Source organism: Oreochromis aureus, linkage group 1 (genome assembly GCF_013358895.1).
Source record: "Oreochromis aureus strain Israel breed Guangdong linkage group 1, ZZ_aureus, whole genome shotgun sequence".
Lineage (NCBI taxonomy): Eukaryota > Metazoa > Chordata > Actinopteri > Cichliformes > Cichlidae > Oreochromis > Oreochromis aureus.
In genome coordinates, this window is record NC_052942.1 from 18449556 (window position 1) to 18470328 (window position 20773).

Sequence of the window (20773 nt, forward strand, 5' to 3'; positions counted from 1 at the left end):
GACTTCTCTTTCGTATTCTTTTAAGTTGAAATTTAAAGCTTATTTTTGACATTTCATTTTACAAATTCAAGATTCGCTAAATTAGACATTTGTTGTAAGAGAATGGCAGATGGAGTAAGAATATTGACAGCAGCTCCTGGGTTGGGAAGATCCTCGGGTACTAAGGAGAAACCTGAGAGCTAAGGAGGGTGGGACATGACATTAATAAAATAAATAAATACATTTTAAAAACAGCCTGTAGAGCAGGAATAGAATAGAATTCAACTTTATTTTCATTGCACACGTCACAAGTGCAAGGCAACGAAATGCCGTTTGCATCCATCCAGGAAGTGGTTTAGCAATAATGTGGCGGTCTTGCTCCTGAAATTTGGATAAATCATCTCTTAAAAAGTGGAAAAATAGCTGAATGTCCAGAGATCAAAAAACTCGATGTGTTAAGAGCATATCTGAATATACTCATGCTTGTAATTGTATTTGTAAACCACTATTCCCCAAGTCAAGAATGCAGATGTGGTCTAAATTGAAGTGACTTTTTTGGGGGGGGGATCATTTTTGATAAGCACACAGGCAATGCTGTAGTTGGTTGGTGTTTATTTCTTTCAGGACTTGAAAAAGTGGAAGACCCGTCGTAGGAGCACAAAGTCTGAACTTCGAACTAAATCACAAGACAGAGAGCATGTAATGGATAAGATGATCAATGGGTCTGTGACCACCATTGAGAAGAATGAAGCAAAACTAAAGTATGTTTGTGCTACAATAGTTTTAAAAAAGAAAAAAATTCTTAAGTATTTTTAAACCCTGTCTAATGTATGAAAACAGGTATTTGCAGTGGCATGAAAAAAATATTTTTTCCCCTTTATTCATTTATTTTTGGCTTATTTGTTTCAGATCATTGATCAGATTCTAATATTAGACAAAGATGACCTAGAAAAAAGATGTTTTTAAATTATTTCATTTATTAAGGGGACAAAGCTATCATAACAAAGCTGGCTCTGTGTGGAAAAAGTAAATCATGACTTTTGATTAATCACATTTATTTCAGAAAGCAGAGTTCAGTTTCACTGAACTGGGCTGTTGCTGCTTCAGGATCTGGATGACTTGCTATAATTGATAGAACCATGAATTTTGCTCTCTACCAGAAGATCCTGAAGCAGAATGTCCGGCCATCAGAACTCAAGACCACTTGGGTTATGCAGCAGGACAGTGATTCAAACACACCAGCAAGTCCACCTCTGAATGGCTCAAAAAAACAAAAACAAAACATGAAGGTTTAGGAGTGGCCTAGTCAAAGTTCAGACTTAAATAATATTGAAACTTATTTTACAAAGATGAGTGGGCCAGAATTCCTGTACAGCGATGTGAAGGACCCTTTGCCAGTTATCACAAACACTTTATTGCAGTTCTTGCTGTCAAGGGTGGAACAAGCAGTTAATAGATTTAGGGGGCAACTACTTTTTCCACACAGGGCCAAGTAGGCTTGGATAACTTTTCATTTAACCTTGATTTTATTCATACTCTGCTTATTTTGTCTAATATTAATATTTGTTTGATATGAAAAATTTCATATTTGCAAGAAATGTAAGAAATCAAGAGGTCAAATACTGTTTCACAGCACTGTATCTTTTTATAACTGTATATATACTCATGAGTTGTGATGCCTGTCCTTCCTCCATGTTTTCTGCTACCTGTAATCCTTCGCTTACTCTTCCCCTACTTATTAATACTCCAGATACCAGCAGTCACCTTGGACCAGGAATACAGCGCCTCGTCCTTACTCAACAACTTCTCCATCAAAATCAAGCTCTGATCTCCGGCCACATACTCGAGCTCTGCTGGCCCGCAGCTATGCCACCGAGGCACCTTTCAGCCCCACCGTTCCACTTAGCTCCCAGGCCTCAACCCATGCTCAAGTAGGTGTACACTACTGTTAAGTTTTACCTCCCTGATGTTAATGAGCACCACACACTGTTTGAATAATGGGATCAAAAAATGCTTGTGATTTTAAAACATTTCTTGAGTACAGTTGAGTTGTGAAAAGTGTTATAACCTAGAAGGTGTTTTTATTATATTGACAGATGGCATATCTGTACTCATTGTTGGCCCTTTCTTCTCAGGGTGGAGCAGTGGTTGTCCCTGATGGAAAAGTCTTGGGAGGGGAGATCCACTTTGCCTCCACGGCTTTAGACGAAGCAAGAGTTGGCACGCCTTCTCTAGGCTTTCCTGTGATCTCTCAAACCCAAGTGAAATCCCAGAGCAGCACAGCTCCTTTCCAGTCCACCTGTGAACTTTCCCAGCCAGAAAATGGTCTTACAAACCAAATCTCTACTCATTTTACAACTTTACAGCTGAACGAGACCGCAAACTCTAAAAGCAACAAAAGTCCCACTTTATCCATGTCTAGTGAACGGAAAGCATTTTTTAATGTTGATCCGGAGCTTAAAACTGCTGGTGAGTATTTATCGCATCAGTACGACAACTCTCAGGAAGACGGACAGAAGTCCTCTTGGGAACCAGCGGCAGAGCAAAGCACGGCCCCGCAGACTCCAGGCGTCTACAAGTTCTTGCCCAGAACTGTTTCGTGGTCCAGCTCAGCCAGCCTTCCCCGTGGTTACCGTCGGTCTGAGGGCTCATCCCGTCTCTCTTCTGCTATCACAGCCAGACCTTTTGGGACCAAGCAGTCCAGAGTGTCATCACTGCCCAGAATGTACAATGTGAGTTCACTGTTTGCTGCGGCTGTGGCCCTGTTGCTCTTTGAAAAGACTAGTTTTATCAAACAGTATCCATTTAACTGCATAAATCCAGCCTAACACCCATCTTCCTCCTCAGCTGCCTCAGTTTAAATATTAACAATGTCACTTTCAAACCTGCAATTCATTCCGGTTTTTGATCAAGTTTAAAAACCATGTTTGGGCAATTATAAGAGCTGAAAATGCTTATGGTGATGAACATGGATGCCAGGAAAACTTCTAAATCCAAACTTTTAAAAATTTTTAGTCATTTTTTTTTTTTTTTTTTTTTTAACAGATAAACCTGTCATTCTGACTTTATTTTACAGTCAGCCTGTTATTTTTCTGGCTAAATGGCATTTTAGTGTCCAAGATGGTGTACAGGGATTTGTTAAGACAGCCTAATGAGCTTAAGTAAGTTGGTGTAATGAGAGTGTTGTGTATGTGTGTGTCTGTCTGTGCACACTGTGTGAGCTAACTTGTTACCTTTTTGTTTTGATTGGCTTCCTCATTAATAAAAGAAGTGCTGCTGCACTGCAGAGTTCATTCCAGGATTACACATTTCTCACGAATCTGCTGGTTTTACACATTTTACACAAGTCCTTACTTTAACATGTCAGTGCTGCAGATTCTGAGCACATGTTGTTTTTCTTCATCTCCAGGTAGATGACAATCAGGGTGTGTTGTTGAACAGTGAGAGAGAGGATTCTCCATCTTCACCATCTCTAAAGAGACAGACTGCAACCGCCCAGCTAAGCGGTCAGTATCAGACCAACCAGGGGAAGCAGACTGGTACAGGACAGGAAGAGCAAGTGACTAGCTCCAATCTTTCCAGCCAGACCTCCTTTCAGAGCAGTGGCTGTTACTATCGACCTTCCATTCAAAGCCAGATACTGCCTCAACCTTATTCAAATCTGCAGTCTCGTCAAAATAGAGGCTTGACCTTCTCAGCTGATGGAAGCACAGATCTTCCAAAGGTATGCTGGAGTTTTTTCAACTTGTAAGATTTTCAACAGTTTAAGAAACTGTTTCAAATCAAATCAAAGGCATTTATGTGATTACTCACTGTTCTGTAGAATAAATGAATGAAACAAACCCCTATAAAAATTTGCTGCCCTATGGCCAAGTCTCACTTGGAAATGAGATTTAAATCTCAATTAAACTTTTCACCTGGATAAATAAAGGATAAGGATTAGAAGGATGATAATATAAAATCAGATTCAAACTGGCTGGATCTGGACCAGTTCTAGAGCCACTGCCCTTTTCAAATCACTCCCTGCAGTTTTTCTGTAGTTACACTATGGACCCCAGACTTGTGCAGAGAGCAGACATCAGCCTCTGTATCGAATGTACTTGACTTTCCTGATCCTGGGCTACAGTGAAACCTAACAGCAGCTTTCAGTGGAAAAATCCAGTTTCCACTCAAAGTGCATTAGTTCAGGGGCGTGACCAGCTGCATGTGTGTGGCTCTTTTGTTTTTGTTGTTGTTGTTGTTGTTTCAGAGCATTGACAGTCCACTCCTGGGAGTTTCCTCAATCTTTGTCCAAGTTGGAAGGTCACCATTTTACACTAGACAAGATCGACCCAGAGTTGGTATAAAACAAATGGAGCTTCTGGGTTGGAAAAATGAGGCCAATGCAGAAACATCTTAAACCTGCATTATATCTGAAAGCCACCAGGTGGCAAAAGCTGTGGTTGCAGAAAGACCTTGGTCCCATAGATGTCTGGGAAAGCAGCTTTCTGTCTTTACCTCTGTAAACACTTTCCTGCTGAGTTTATAACCCAAAATTAGTTTGACTCATTTTGGGTCGTCGTGGGAGGAAAAAAAATTGTTTCAAAAATTGAGAATTATCTGTGGTGTGATCATTGGCTAATGACTTGTTTGACAAGTTGCACACATGTTCACTTTCCTCATTGCATCTGTCCAAAATGGCAATGGTGAGAGTTTTATATCATGAAATTAGACACTTGGAGAGGGATCTTAAGGTGCAATGAATGATTGTTGTCATTAAATAAGCTCAGTGACGACCAGAAAATTAACATTTTGGAATATTGGGAATTTTTTTTTTTTCTTCAGACATTTTGACTTGTAGACTGGTGTCATTTATATCATTAGATAAGGTTAAATGGGTGTTTGATGAAATGGTGTTGTCATGACAACTTCTAAAGTCACCCCACCTCCTTTTTATTTTTTATTTTTTTGAATTACCATTCACTATAATGTTTCACAAACTTAAAGTAAAGCAGCACAAATATGGCATTTCTGACAGTAACTGGTCATTCAGTGTATCCCTTACTACATTTGTGTAGCAGGCCTCTCAAGTCTCTAATTTCCACCAGGAAGCATTGACATTGGATCACACAGTGTCACCTTTACACGTGTGTGTGTGTGTGTGTGTGTGTGTGTGTGTGTTTCCAGGTGGATCACAGTGACATGAGACTGAGCCTTACTCTTAAACCCAACAGTCTAGCTGACTTTGGTTTCCATACTCACTGGGACTCGACGGGGGCGAGAGTTAAGCTCATTCAGCCCGGTAAGACTCTTGTTAAATGTAACTCTGGAGTGCTGAAGTTTTGTCAAAAGAACAGAACATTACATTTAGCATCTTTGTGTGAGACAGGAACAAGTCGGTGATAGATGTTTTCTTTTTTGCTTTTTATAGAGGAAATTTGCTCTCACAGGTTAGCGCTTAGGAGAACAAAACGGTAACAGATGACACTGACAGTTCAGGTCACAGACTAAAAAGGCATCAAATTTGTTAGTGGGTCGATTTTTGTTGTGAGGGAAATTGTATGCAGCAGAAGGGGAAGAGTGCAGAATTTCAAAGCTATTTTTTATTCTGGTGGAGGGGGAGAAATGTCAAAACGGCTACATTTTGATTATGTTTTCTGAACATGGTAATTATGTATACGGTTACTTGTAGGGAAGAGAAACTTTAACCTACGAGTTTTACAATATTTGAGGGCTTCTGAGTATAAAACTACCAAATGTAGCCAGTGATTTAAAACGCAACCATGAATAATGAATTGGACATGAGAGAGGTGTCACTTACTCGCTGCTTAGTGGCCCACTTTCAGCTTGGAACAGCTCCTACTGTGTTTCTCACTTCATGCTAAGCAAATAATTTCTGAATTGGTACTTTCTTTTTTTCATGTTATGCCGTACTCGTTTTCATCATTCTTCATTTCTTCCCTCAGGCAGTCCAGCTGAGCTCTGCCAGCTGCGTGTCGACGACGAGATCATGGCCGTCGATGGAGCTGCGGTGGCACACATGAACTACGACCAGTGGAAGGATAAAATGGCATCTGCCCTGCAAACCGGCAGTTTGACCATGGACATTCGGCGCTATGGCAACAAGGGTAGGATAATGAGTAAAAGCGGCTCTGTTTTACCACGTCCTGAAATTATTAGCGTGGTCTTAGAGTTGATGGCTAGTTGTTTTTAATTAGATTGGAGCACCGGCGAGGGGACTCATCACAGCCAGCCAGGCCAGAGCAGGGTGACCCTCAATCTGACTGCTGCTTCTTCGCCTGTCCTGATAGGGTGCCCTGATCACCATGCCAACAGTGCTGCCTTTCCAGACACACAAGTCACACAAGGGTTCAAAAGCAATGGGCACACAGACAACGTGAGCACTATTTTAGCCAGCTGTCACAGCAATTTAAAAAAAAAAAAAAAAAAAATGCTCAAAGCTCTTATAGTTTGTGGTGTCTTTGTTTTTTGTTTTTTTCACCTGCATAGGTGATGCAGGGTAAAGTCATGGGTGGAGAACTTTGTGAAACACACAGGACAGCCAGGAATAAAGGTAACACCAGGCATAAAGTGTGTAATTGCAGTGATATTAAAAAAAATCATGTCAAACACTTCCTCTAAAAATAACACAGGTATAATATGTGTAATTTCTCACTTGGTCCATCCTTCCTCTTCATGTAGATTGTAGTACTATTATTAGAAAAAATCAGAAAAGGAGGGCAGAATTTTTCAGGCAGCAAGGTAAAATGGCAGTTTGAACTTCATGTGAAGCGGCTATGGTGGCTGGTGCTTGGCTTGGTTTGAGTTGTCATTAGAATTAAATGCGCATTTTTAGTAGGCTTGTTTGTTTAAGAATATTTAGGAGATGCTAATTATAAGGAATCAAAAGATGCATGGTGATTAGCTGATTGCCTTTTACTAGATAACCACTGTGATAACATCAGTCTATTATACTTTATAGCAGTGCTTTAATCAGAGCAGTGTAACCACAAATTACAGTAAATCAGCTATTAAAGGATTTCTATAAATTGCTGTTCATTGTACAGTTTGTTCATGAAAAATCACAGAATAACTGAGGGTGTACTGCTTTTCACACTACTTGGCCAATTTTAACCAAACAACCACAGAGATACAGCACTGATCATGTCCAAAATATAGAGACCACAATAAATATAAGCCTGTATTAAGATGATCTCCTCTCATTTCTCGGTTTTTGCATTGATTTTCTCTTATCCTCTTAGTTCCTATCAGGTGCAGGAAGGGGTCAGGAATTTGAGGCATTTAACAAAATGACATTGATGCAGCTTTGCAGCCATTATCATGAAGTCATTGCAGATGAATAGATATGTGAAAGGTTTTCTTGACCGCATAAAGTCCTGTGGAAAGCCCCATGATTCAGTAGCTTATAGAATCACCTTAAGCAGCAAAAACTTGAATTCATCGTTTTGGGGATGATATTGGTCTTTCACATCATTGTGGATGAACATTACTTTAGTTCACTTAAGTGTGAAGGCATTCGTTTCCGCAGAGGTCCCTCAAGGTCTGACCACAGCATTTCAATCAAGTTAAGATCTGGACTTTGACCGGGCATTTGCAACACTTCTTTGGCCGTGGTCTCACATTTGACTCTAGAAGAGTTCAGTCGACTCGATGACTGCGAGGTGCTCAGCTCCTGTGGCTGAAAAACAAGACCAACACGTCATCCTTCTGTGCTGATGTGCTTGTGTGTTTTCATGCATTTGGTTTTCACCAAATGTTACACTGTGCATTGTTGCCAGACGTCTCCACTTTGGTCTCATCTGTCCAAAAGACATTGTTCCGCAAATCGTGCGCTTTGTTCAGATGCAGCTTTGCAAACCTTTGGAAGCTGTGCTGCTGTGTTCTGAGAGAGAAGAGCCTTTCTCCTGGCAGCTCCTGTAGAGTCTGAGATGCATCTCTTGGGCTTTTTGCATTTTCTCGGAGCATTGCACGGTCTGACCTTGGTGAGAATTCACTGGGATGTTCACTTCTTGGAAAATTATGGCATTGTGTTAGCACACCTTGGTGCTCCAGACCTGCAAACTGCCAAAACCTCTGCTTCTATAAAGGTGCTCACACGTGCTGGTGATCCGTCAAACAAGTGGAGTTGATCACCAACAGCTGCTGCTGCTGACCTTTACCTAGTTTTTTATAGGTCTGTATGTAGTCCTGTGAAGTCCTATGTATATAGTCCCCTTTCTTTCATATAATTATGTGATGTCTGTTTTGTTTAAGCTTACCATTATATTTTATGGCAGCTTCTATACTTGAATCATATACCAAAGATGCATCATGATGGTTCTTTGAAATATATCAAGAGTACTTCCTCACTCGTAAGTCCCTCCAGCAACCTGCCTCTCTGCTGGCTCCTCTCTCTTTGAGATGCATTTTGGAAATTAAGGCATCCCTTAATAATGACAAACTGGAATTGATTTCCAGGTTACAGGCAGGAGGCGGGAGGAGATAAGAAGGCACAAAACAGAGAAATGAGAAGAGCCCACTGTGTGCAACAGTTATGTTGTTTTCATTGTTTGATCAGTAACTTTCTGGCACAAAGACTGATATCCTCTGCTGTCCTTTGTGGTTGTTGATGATTCTGTGTGTCCTACGATGGCTTTTCTCTTCAGGCTGTGCAGGATTCAGCTCGTGGGTGTACTTATGTGGTAAATATTTGCACTGTGTGTAGCTGCTGTTGAGATGCTGAAATCTAAAGACCCACTGTGTGTCGTGCTGCATCATCAAGCAAACACAGCAAATTTGTGCTTGCTTTACCGCACACTGTGATACCTTTCTTGCATTTACCAGTTCTTGAGGCTTTGTTCTGCAGCTTTTTTTTTTTTTTCAGAATTTGCAGTGCGGCATCTTTAGCTGGGGATACATTAGCAGAATAGTGTGCTGATTTTGGATAAACTGTAGGCATGTTGGCCCTGATCATTGCACAGTGATGATCCTTAATGAGTGCTGAGAAGTGTTTCATTCAATCCTACTGGTAAGTCTTCAGTGACCAGTTTGGGTCATTTTGTTATAGCTTGTCTGGAATTGGCCAGATGAAGGCCTCTCGCAGAGCTTTCCTGACTGAAGCAGGAACAAAGTCAAATATCGACTACATTTTTCTCCAGTTTTCCTTAATCTTCTAATGTGTCCCCAGTGATTGCGTCTATTTAGACCTGCATGATGTTACTGTACTCTAGGAAAAAACCAAAGCACTACACAGGTCCTAAACTATTATTCTTTCTCACAGGAGGCTCAGAATCTGCGATATCTGATGTAAGTTTCTGTACCACTTATTAAAGGATGTGCACGGTCAGACATATGTCATGTGCGCGTGTTGAAAGAGTTGATGTACTGCAGTGTGATCACATTTGAGCTTACAGTCTGTCTGTGCATCACCAGCTCCAGGTGCCATCGCTCAGCCCCCCCTCATCCAGCTGGTCTTGGGACCTCGAGGAGGATCGCAGGCGACAGGAGAAGTGGCAGGAAGAACAGGAGCGCCTCCTACAGGTGAAGCCTCTTTCAAACAGAACTAAGGAGCGTATGCTTGAAGTTTAGTGCAATGTTAAAGTGCTCCGGTGCGTTTGGATTTGTTTTTAGGAGAAATATCAGCGGGACCAGGAGAGGCTGGAAGCAGAGTGGCGGAGAGCCCAAAAGGATGCAGTGGACCCCAAGAAGTCAGGGGTAAAGTCGCTTTCATGCATATTCATATTCCATATTTGCTTTTCCTTAATAAGGCACCAAAGAAGGGAAGGTCTTTTTTTTAATGATCCTAATGTATGACATTTTACTACATTTTGAGATTACACTGGTTACACTATAATGTTACGTTTTCAGTCAGCAGCTCTGACACTGACACCCCACTGAATTATTTGGCTCACTTTTATCAGTGTGTTACATTGTTTTTCTTTTTTCTAAATACTCTACATGTACAATATTCATCTTTCAGAACCAGAAGACCTTTGCGATGACCCCTGGTGATGTGAGCCTCGCCAGGACCCAGCAGCAAGAGATTGCAACGCCGAAGAAAAGCAGAGCAGAGCAGAGCGCTGATGGGGAAAAGCTGAAAGAGTTGTCGGGGCCAACATGGCAAAGTAATGCACAGGGAGTGCAGAATGAGAAGGTTGCTCAACAAGACTGGTAAATAAATCTTTTCTTTTTGTCTTAATGCTGCCCTCATCCATGTGGTACAAAGAGCATGTTTATTACAAAGAGTCTGATCTGCAAAAAGTTCTAAAGCATTTTTTAATCATCATTACTGCTGTTTCTGCTGTGCCTCCTGTTGCTTTTGCTGGGCCTTATTTCTGCTAATGCTGTACCTAAGGGCTGATGGCTCATGTGGCTTTGCTCAGCTGTCCCCTGCACACAGGTCAGATCAAGCCTGGTCCAATTTCCACTGTATTTGTAGTTTTAGTCACGCAGGTCCAGGTTTTGCACACCACTTCAGTGATTTTTGTAAATTAAGCTATTATGAAGGTAGATAATTGTTTGTTTTTCTTTTGGGGAAAAACACTTTTAACAAATGCTTGATTTATGACTCAAAGCACAATTTCTTATAATAAAGGAAAATCACATCAAAATATTGTGGACTTGAATTAAAAATTGCTCTCAAGGTTGAATAATGCAGACTTCATTGTTCCCATAGGACAAAGTCCTTGTCTTTCCCAGTATTAGCTGGGCCTCACAAGTATTCAAGAGGTGAGTTTAGCTCTTTCTCTTATATTATCCATTTCTGTGTTGGAGATGTACTTCTCTAACCTTTTCAACGTGCTTTTGTTCAGGGGATCAGAGTAAAAGAAAAGGACTGTCTGTGTCCAAGGCTGAGAAAGAAAGGCAGCAGATTTTAGAGGAGATGAAGAAAAGGACTCAGCTTGTGACTGACAACAGCTGGATACGTCAGCGCAGCAGCAGCTTTTACAAGGATCCCATGATTGTTGGGCTTCCTCTGAAAAGGTGAGACCTCAGCCAAGCTGCATTTAAGGTTGGACTCATTGCCCAATGGCCTGTTTTCTAGTCCGAGTGTTTTCAATTGTTCTTCTACTACTGTGATTTCTTGCCTGCAGATATGACTCTCTGGATAATCTTGATAATTTGCGTCAGCCCCAATCCTCAATCTATAGTTACCCTCGACCACACTCGGCTGCTGCAGGTTACGTTACACCGAGTAGGAATGCCTCTTCGCGATACAGCACTGGATCAGTATTATCCCTGAGAAATCCTTACATACAGTCCTGTCATCAGGCCAGGTACACACTTATGTAAACTACAAGCTTTCATCTCTTGTGCATGTACTTCAAAAAAAAAATCTTTACAGACATTTTTGGCCTTACCTTGTACCATGTGCCTGCCCCAGGATGGTCAATGGCAGGAGGAATTGCTCTGTCTGTGGGCGTATCCTTGGTAGTAGACCAGCTATGGTCATAGAGGCCCTTAGTCTCTACTTCCACCTTGGCTGTTTCCAGGTGAGAGGGTTTACCTGGGTTAAGGTGCAGTCACAATAGCTCCAACACCTGCAAATAAGTGCAACTGCTCCTCATCTCTAAGAAATCTATTCCCATTTTGACATGAGGTCCTTCAGTTTTTCATAGTTAAAATGTGATCAGAGTTCATGGTTGGCCAACAGAAACACAGAAGTTAATTTTCTTATAGTTCAGTCAGTTAAACTCTGAATGCAACAACAAAATGGAAACGGCAAATAGATACACAAAACACACGATGATGTATGAGCAATAATTTCTGTGAATCTGCATACGATGCTGCAGAATCTGTAGGCAAGAGACAAGAAAGCTGCCACTGGAAGCTTTCTGGTATCGGTTTGTTCACATTTGAACTGGCTTAGGGTGCAGCTGATTCACGACTGCATTTTGGAGAAGATTGTTAAACTGTAGTCTGCCATTTCAGTATGATTTTTTTTTTTTTTTTTTTTTAACTTAGCTGGTCATTGTTCATGAACGTAGATGACAGACTTGGTCCTGATTTCTGACATGTTGACCAAAGTTCATCGAAGTTCTCAAAAAGCATTCTAGTAAATGCATAATTTTGAAACTTAAAGTTCAATACTGTCGCAGAGTAGGATTGCCACCACAGTAGTGAATGGAATTTTTCTTTAATGTGGATCTATTGTGCTTTTTTTCTCATTTTCTGCCCTATGATAGATGCACTTTTTTTTTTTTTTAAAGAGGTGACGTTTCGGACTTAGATATGCATACATGCAAATCCCTGTGAGCTAAATGCGCAGACTCCTCTAAACTTTAGATTTATGACCCCTTTTTTCTAATCTATGATCTAATCTGGGGTATATCTTAATATGGTGATATCAAGCGCACAGCTCTGGCTTAACAGAAGCCACACCCATCTCCTGTTCGAATCAGAGGGACAGCCAATCAGAAGAAAGTTGGTTTAAAGGGAGAGGCGCTAAAATGACATGTTTTATGCAGATTTTCAGTTCTACTCCAATTTTCAGTTTTTATTCTTGCACCCTACTTTTCATGAAACATAACAGGTCCCAGTTAAAATGAACATTTAAGAAAAACAAAAAAACATACACCCAGTATAACTGAACCCTGTATGTGTTTTGGGGGTTAATTCTGAACAAAATTTTAGGGTTGAGACTAATGTGACTGCAACTTGCCTTGTGAGGTTGGCAGGAATCTCATATTTGTGGTCCGTTTTCCAATCATAGTTATCAGTTTGCATCTGCTAGGAGGAGTGTTTCTATCACTTTCATGAATCTATTTTTATTAGCCAGTCTGTCTCCTTGTCTGTGAAGCTTCTGGGGGTGGTGGTCAAGCCCACTGTTATGTTTGTCATTATTTTCTCAGTTACTTATTATGCGCAAAGAGTGGAAGAAGCCAACCTGCTGTCCTGCTTTGCTTTTAGATCCTTGCTGTGAAAGTCTCACTGGCAGGGGACCCCTAGATTTAGCTGGCCTTGGTTCATTAGCATGTAGATGTAAAAGCAATTTCACTTCTGCCTCCCTGTGAGTCACAGATGCACATCACACTTGTTGTGATATTTATGTTGTGGGGTTTTTTACGCAAAACAAAGCTTGGTTATTCTGTGCTTGGGTGGCGGACCGTCTGGTGAAATAATTTAGACGCTAAAGGCCCACATCACAGGTGGGCTGGATTTGTCTTAGATCGTCCCTAAATCCTTTCTCACTTCCCCGTCCTCCCCTCAGTGCGTGGGCTGCCGTCAACATCTCGGAGGAAGAGAGAATGGAGCCCAGGTTCGAATCCGAAACAGGAAGCCCTTCTGTGAACGCTGCTATTTCCAACTCAGGTGTAAGTATTGGTCATTGTGAGACATGAATATCACACTTTAGTTTGTCCCCCTATTAACCCTCCAGATTGCTTTTTCCACATTGCATTATGCATGACTTTCTTAGTCTATAAAATCATTTTTTTGTTTAATGATTGTTCTGTAGAAAAACTGGAATTATTACCCATCACTCACTGAAAGCTAAATTTTCTTATAATACTTTAATGTGTCTGAGATGTCACATATTTACAGCTTTACAAACTCGAGCTTGTTTTTCAAGGTACCATGTTTACTTGCATTTTAGTCACCCCCATGTGAGCAGCTTGCTGTACTCCAGATTGAAGAGTAAATACAGTGACAGGCAGTCTCTGAGCAAAGCTATGCTGTACAGAGGAAATCGCAGCCAATTCACAGCTTCTACTTCCTGAGCACTGGTAAAACTTTATAATCTTGTATAGAGTTTTGGCAAAGTAGAACCTTTACTTCTATTTTTAAATGAGATAAGCGGTGCCTCGTTTGACCGCCTTTCTCCTGCTAATTTATTTCCAAGTTAGATTTAATATATGAAATAAAGATATGATGGGAACTGTTTGATTTATGCCTTCATTTTAATGCTAGTGTCTTCGTGTGCTGTGTTAAAATTATCAGATATTTCTTGAGGCTGTTCGTGTAACTCTGGTATGGAAATGAATTTTAACGTGTACTGAAGCACTTTCTGTTCTGTTGTAATGTCACCGAATACACACTGGGGTAAATCACTGGTGTACATATATATAATGTATGACTGTCTCACATACAAATCAGCCTCTTAATTGAAATGTCTTTGTAAATAAAGTGGACTGAACATATACAAGTGTTATTTGTTGTTCATATGTATACCACATGGTGGCAGCATTGATCTCACATTGATCTCATCGTCACTGTAGGCAGAAATGGCTTCACAGTGACTGTCTTTACATGTTGGTGAACATAATGACTGTTCAAGTGCACCTTTATTACTGGACGTACTAATGTCCTAATTGGAGTAAAGTGTCATCAATAAACAAAAGAAGCAGAACATTTACACAACGTGTTTTACATTGGTAAAAGAAATTTGGAAGGAGGAACAAATTGAAAGCCTTCACCCACCCTGACTCTGGATGAGGTTGCACTTTTAGTCGATGAGGTAATAGAAAGCAGTCCAGTCATTTCTGTTAAAAAACAACAACAAAAACCCAAGTATATCCTCGCTGCTGTCTTAGTAATTCAGAGGGTAAGTAGCAGCCAGGTGCTGCTAATAAAAAAAAAAAAACACTTGATTTAATTGATCATTGGGAAGTGTGAGCACTGCTATAAAAGCATAAGCTTTGCTGGTTTGGAGTATTTAGATTTGTTAACACAGTGCAGCAATATTCCCAGGAGTGGGCACCATGCAAACAAAACCAAACCAAAAGAAAAACAAAGCTACATCTCAGACTCTACATGCTTCAGTCAGCACACTGAATACTGACAGTACAATTAGAAAAAGACTGAAAGTATGGCTTGTCTGGAAGAGCTGCCAGGATGAAGCCTCTTCTAAAAACAACATGGCAGCGCAGCTTAGGTTTGCAAGGTTGCATCTGAACAAAACCACAAGACTTCTGAAACGATGTCCTTTGGACAGACAAGAAGACCAAAGTGGAGCTGTTTGGCAGTTGTGCACAACTGGTGAGCACAAACGCCTCATACCAACTGTCAAGCACAGTGAGGGGAGGGATGATGATCTGGGCTTGTTTTTTCAGCCATCATGGGCACCTTGGAGGCAGCTCGACCATGAATGCTTCTGTATACCAAAGTATTCGAGGCCTCAAAGATGAGGCCATTTGTCCGACAGCTAAAGCTTCAACCAAGCTGGGTCATGCAGCAGGATAATGATCCCAAACACCAGAGTAAATCTACAGAGTGGCTAAAAAAAAAAAAAGAATCGGGATGTTGCAATGGCCCAAAGTCCAAACCTCGACCTGAAATGACAGCAAATCTTAATAAACTGCACCAACTTTGTAAAGAAGTGTGGGCCAAAATTCCTCCACAGCGACACGAGAGACTGATAGTCACATACAAAACGATAACTTCAAGTTATTGCTGCTGAAGGTGGTTTTACAGGCTATTGGTTCTTAGCCTCTACTTAAAATTCTACAGTCATTTAAAAATGTTTTCACAGGACTGTAGATTTAATGAGGACTTGCTCTGTAATTTAGAAGATGACTTTATTTACCTCTGCTAGGCTTGTATGCAGTAGCAATAACAATGACAAAATGATAGCATTGGTTAAGCATAAAGGACTTGTTTAGCAGTCATTTTTGGCAAAGTTGCTGCAGTGCAGTGTAAGGTGTAATATATTTTTTTTCCTTTCAAGTATGAAGGGAGTATCTTTTTGCTTTTTAAACAGTTTTGAAGAATGTCAAAACATTAGTGGACACTTTGTCCATTTATGGACCAAATACCAATCCCCTCAAAGCTTGTAAAAAGGAAATGTCTTTTGTTGAAACGAGCAGTGACAGATAAAACTTCTCTCGCCTACAAAGTGGTGGCGTAACAGTGAAAATGTCCGTGTGTCATTTGAGTGAACTGTTTTACAGGAAGCTGATGAAGCAAGCTTAAAGTAGCAACAAGGAAGAGAAAGTTTACTGTCCTCTAGCCTTTCAATGGGGAAGTGCTGTCCAGTGGTAGATTCAGAGTCTGTCATCCAGCTTTAAGAGGCTGTAATGTTAGCTCCAGTTTAATGTGGGCATTAAAGGTCGGTTCAGGGTTACAGGTGACCTTTTCTTTGAAACATGAGGAAAGCTACTTGCATGAATATGGCCATTATGCGAATATTGGGGCAACACAAAGGCAGCATTTCATTCGTAGGAGGAAGCTGTGCGCCAATGCAAATCTGTTGTTATTCACAACACACAGACAACGTTGCCTGATGTTTTGTTTTGCACTGGATGAATGAAATGAGAAAACGGCAACAGCGCTGTCAGAGGTTGCTGGATCACTGAGCTCTCTAGGAATACACACGTTGAACACTGGTCATTCAGAGCTCTGGGCCTAAGAAAAGGAATTTTTTAAAAATGTTTTACTGTGACCTGGTCTTTCGGAAGAGCGAGTTCAGCTCCCTAAAGACATTTTTTCAGTTTGACATGCTCCATCTGTTGAGCATGACAGTTGTGGCTCCGCTGTGACCTATTTAAATACCAGAAGTACAGTAAGATGAGAACAGCAGAGAACCAAACACAATGTGCAGCCTTAACATATTTACCACGAGCTAAAAGACTAAACAGAAGTAGGACAATGTTTACAGAGACGTTATGCCGAAACATATGTCTCACCATAATGACTGAACTGTCGCTGAGACTTGAATTCTTTACGTGTCAAGATGTTAACGCTTTCCCAGTCACCAATAAAACTGGGAATGCAGCAGGAGTCTGCTGTATGTCTCTTTTTTCCCCTCTAGCTTTTGCCATGATGTTTGGAGCGTCAAATAAGCAAAACCTGTGAGGCTTTAACAAAAGGCCGCATTCAGTCACCAGTCTAGTATGTACCAGGAAAAACTCTGGACCACAAGTTGACAGCTGAATGATGTGGAATTATTTTTAAACTAAAGAGCTTTTATGTTTTCAAATCTGACAAATCTTTAAGTGGCAATAATTAACCTAAGGATGCATGATGGGAAAAATCTGCTGAACATCACTATAGTGTATGACAAGGGCTACAGCTGCAGTTTTTCTTTTTTAAAAACAGGATTTCAGAGTGGCCAAGTGGAAAATCATGACCCTGGTCTTTGTCATGAAATCTTAAGAATTCTTAAGGCTTATTGCTTCCTTTGGGTAAAGGGAAAGTACCTCGAGATGTCCTAAGGCTGTTATTTATGGTACTAATTTAAAATTGCTTCTGCCGGTGGTTTCGGAGGACACGGTTTTTCATGCAAAACTCTTCCCACAAAATTTCAGAGTGCTTATTTGTTCAGCTGGACAGATTTAATCATAGCGTGCAGACTACTACTACTCTCTTTGTTACATTGGCATCTTCTTCCCACACAATTTTGTACTCAAATTCCCCATCGGACAAATATACAAAACTATCCCAAGGCATAGGACCAGAAGAATTGGGGTCATTTGTTTTCATCTCTGTAAACGCTAAAGTTAAAAGATCATCGCTTAGTCTCTGAGCTTTGTGATGTTTTACAACACAAAAACTGGTCTTACTGAGATATAGCACCTGTCTCATAACTGCTGATGTTTTTATAATAACACAGCAAACAGCTTGACAGTTAAACATTGCCAGCCTGCTGCACTGAACAGCCAGTGTTTGTGCAATCTCACAGGAAAGATGCTGACATGAGGAAATTTAAGCAACAAATGTGCCACAAAACAACCTCCTTGTCTACATGCAGATCATCTGTTACACTATGACCCCATATTTGGCTGCCTATCTGGGCAACACAGGAAGCGCCCAGGAGGAAGAAGAGGGCGGACCGGCGTCTTGCAGATATCGATGAGCCCTATGAGTGAAGCGTGCTGTAACATTATCCAGAGCCCCAACAGACGGGCACAGAAATCAAGCTAAACAGACGGCCTCCAGGCTGATCTGGAATCTGTTTTGACAATCCTCACTTCATCTCTAATCATGACTGTTTTTCAGCTGTGATTCTAGTACATATATTCAGATGATGGACATTTATGAAGGTTAAACTTCCTCGCATGTAATTAAGGACCTTTTAAAATTTTGTTTCATACTTTTTTTAACTGCACTTAAGATTTAAGAACAGTTGTTCTTAAAGCTAAATGCTACTGAGCATGTATCGTGTGCTCTGTGTTTACAATACAAACCTGGCAACCTACCAAAGGCTGCATTATTCAATTCATTTAATTATAGTACATCAAAGTAGTGGAAAAATTCTTGTATGTTGATTTAAAAAAAAAATGAAAGTCTGGGAAACATATCATCCCCTGGTTACCATAAACATGTAATTTTCATGGCAGGCTTTTGATTATTAATGACCAAGTTCACTTTGGACTGAAGTGTTGGTCAAACCGGCAGGCATACACTTCACGAAGAGGATGAACGAGCTAATACTTTCTGAAAATGTATATCGGTGCATTTAAATAAAGCAGAATATCATGAAAAGGTAGAAATATTTCAAGCCTTTTATTTTAATTTTGACAATTGTGGCTTATACAATGGGGAGAGACCACAGTCACCAAGAACACCATTGGTAGCACACTATTAGTAATGGACTGAAATCTTGCAGCACCCACAAGGTCCCCAGACCTTGAAATCTGTGGAGGGAGCTGACACTTTGAGTAGGGAAGCGTTTTCTCTGGTTCAATAGTGGCTCCGTATGTGACAATATGGAGCCAGGAATGAGAATATGTGGCAGGAATGTGACAGTTGAAGCTCCTTTCCTGTCCGTGCCTGCTCTTGGTGCACTAGCAGTCCTTGTGAAGATCTTCCAAGTTTTTCAGTCAACTCTTCTTAACAATCCTCCCAAGGTTGCAGTCATCCCTCTTATTTTTCCCTTCCAGTCAACTTTATAGTAATATAGAACTCTGACAGCCAGCCAGCTTTGCTTGCATGTACTGAACTAGACTGAAAGATGTACAATAGTACAAAACCAGACTATCTGTAAATAGAAAGATTGATATGAGCCAAGTGAAACGCCCAGAGATCCCCCCAGAATCAGTTACTGACAGGAAATACTTTTTTTTTTTGTTGAAACACATTACACCAAGTAAAAAAAAATAAAAAAGCAGTATCTTGCAACTGAAATGGCGGTATAAAGGTTTAAATTAAAGTGACCTTTGTAAAAGTCTTAGACACACTGAGAATAAGACAGTTCAGTGATGGACTTTGAATCAGCTCCTTTCACGTCTTGCCCTTTCCAATAGCCCCTGAGAGCGAGGGAGGGAGAGGGGAGCTGCACTTCTTGTGAAAGGAAGCACACTGCAGCAACAGCAGGGGAGGAGGATGCTCCCTCTCTTCCTCTCTATTCCCTGCAGCTGATTGATGCTGGCAGCCTTTTACCTTTTAGTTTACCGGCACAGTGCAAGGCTCAGCTTTGTCACTGGGAGCTGCACCAATCTCCGGTCTGCTGCTGGGTGCTGAGAGCAGCTCAGCGGAGACTGGCGACATTTACTCCCCCCGCCACACTCCCAAAAAAAGAACTCAGAGCAGATGAGGAGAAAGAGCTTTGTAGTCAGAGACACGGGGGTAATGTCCTTGAAGACACATAACATGGCCACTGGAGGATCACAGATTTTAATCTCTCTGTCTGTAGCTATACCTGGCTTTTATCCTCATCCAGACTCTCGATTTTACACTGCATGCAAGAGTCAAAATGATGAAGGCCAGCTTCCATGTTACCTAGCTGCAGTTTTGAGTTGTGTTTGTGACCCGAGTGCACTTAGAGAAGCATCTGTAATTGCTTATAACCAAGAGACATTAAAGTCATTCTTATCTTTTTGCATATTTGTCACAATAAAATGTTTCAGATCATCAAACAAATTTTAATATTGGGGAAAGATAACACGAGTAAAGGAACAAGTTATTCAAACCTACCACAGTCTCAAAAATTACTTTGTCACATATTCAACCCTGTTGTTTTTGTCTAATATTAAAACTCGTTTGATGATGTGAAACATGTAGGTGTGACAAATGTGAGAAATCAACACTAAACAAAACTACGAAACTAGGAAGGGGAGCAGTGTACTTCTGTTGCTCTGCTCGTTTAAACTCTAAATACAAGCTGACAAATGAAATAGTTTTAAATGGCCTCTTGCACATCATACCTGGCTGTAAAACAATTTAAACAGTTTAGGAAAGAAGAGAAGACGAGCTTTATGGGGATGTTTATCACACTAGAACAAAGCATTCACATTATCACATGATAGCATAACTTTGGACTAGAGCAGGGGCGTAATTTCCAGCAGGGTTATGACCCCCTCCAATAATCAGACCCAACCAATATAACCTATAATATAAGCATAAATAGGCTGTTGATTGTCTTTACTCGTTTCTGGTATTACCAGCAAAATATTTGCATGTTTAATCATCTGGGAATTTACCCAGATTTATTTATTTATTTAGACACAGATCTTGACCCCCCCAATGTTCAGCACAAAGTTACACCGATGGACTAGAGGGAGAATTCAGATTGTTCCTGAAAGATGAGAATTATTTTGTAATTTTACAGCCAAATTTACAAGTCCAACAAAAAAGTTCCTTGAAGTTTTTGTGTAATTGTTTTTTTTTTTTTTTAAACATTATTATTAACATTATTGTGTTACCATGCTCATATTTGCATCTAACAGCATAGAAGAACAAAAGCTTGTCTCCAGGTTCCATAAGTACATCTTACTGCTGAAACAGGCTTATGTCAGGCTTGTAGAGTCAGAGCTGAGTTCTGACAGGAATGTATTATTCCTTTCATTTCCTGCATCTTACCTTTCTTGTGGTGTATCTGAAATTTATAGTGTACTTGAGCACGAACATGCATTGCCCAGCTAATCTATCACGACTGAAG

The 20773-nt window shown here is 40.6% G+C and overlaps 1 protein-coding gene across 8 annotated transcripts in view; it reads left to right on the forward strand.

Annotated features, from left to right (window-relative positions):
* Positions 1-14096, forward strand: part of LOC116324272 (LIM domain only protein 7-like) — a 31281-nt gene extending 17185 nt beyond the window's left edge. For 4 of the 8 annotated variants that reach the window (XM_031744844.2, XM_031744845.2, XM_031744846.2 and 1 more), the window contains 20 exons: positions 604-740; positions 1730-1910; positions 2115-2711; positions 3389-3703; positions 5146-5260; positions 5925-6086; positions 6177-6355; positions 6469-6532; positions 6661-6720; positions 9239-9264; positions 9391-9498; positions 9589-9672; positions 9938-10128; positions 10313-10357; positions 10634-10686; positions 10770-10941; positions 11052-11234; positions 11342-11450; positions 13169-13271; positions 13553-14096. In XM_031744844.2, coding sequence (XP_031600704.1) covers positions 604-740; positions 1730-1910; positions 2115-2711; positions 3389-3703; positions 5146-5260; positions 5925-6086; positions 6177-6355; positions 6469-6532; positions 6661-6720; positions 9239-9264; positions 9391-9498; positions 9589-9672; positions 9938-10128; positions 10313-10357; positions 10634-10686; positions 10770-10941; positions 11052-11234; positions 11342-11450; positions 13169-13271; positions 13553-13566 — 2898 coding nt within the window. In that variant the 3' untranslated portion in view covers positions 13567-14096. The remainder of the gene's footprint in view (positions 1-603; positions 741-1729; positions 1911-2114; positions 2712-3388; positions 3704-5145; positions 5261-5924; positions 6087-6176; positions 6356-6468; positions 6533-6660; positions 6721-9238; positions 9265-9390; positions 9499-9588; positions 9673-9937; positions 10129-10312; positions 10358-10633; positions 10687-10769; positions 10942-11051; positions 11235-11341; positions 11451-13168; positions 13272-13552) is intronic. The other 4 variants (XM_031744847.2, XM_031744851.2, XM_031744848.2 and 1 more) reach the window with 4 other exon arrangements.
* The last annotated feature ends 6677 nt before the right edge of the window (positions 14097-20773 follow it).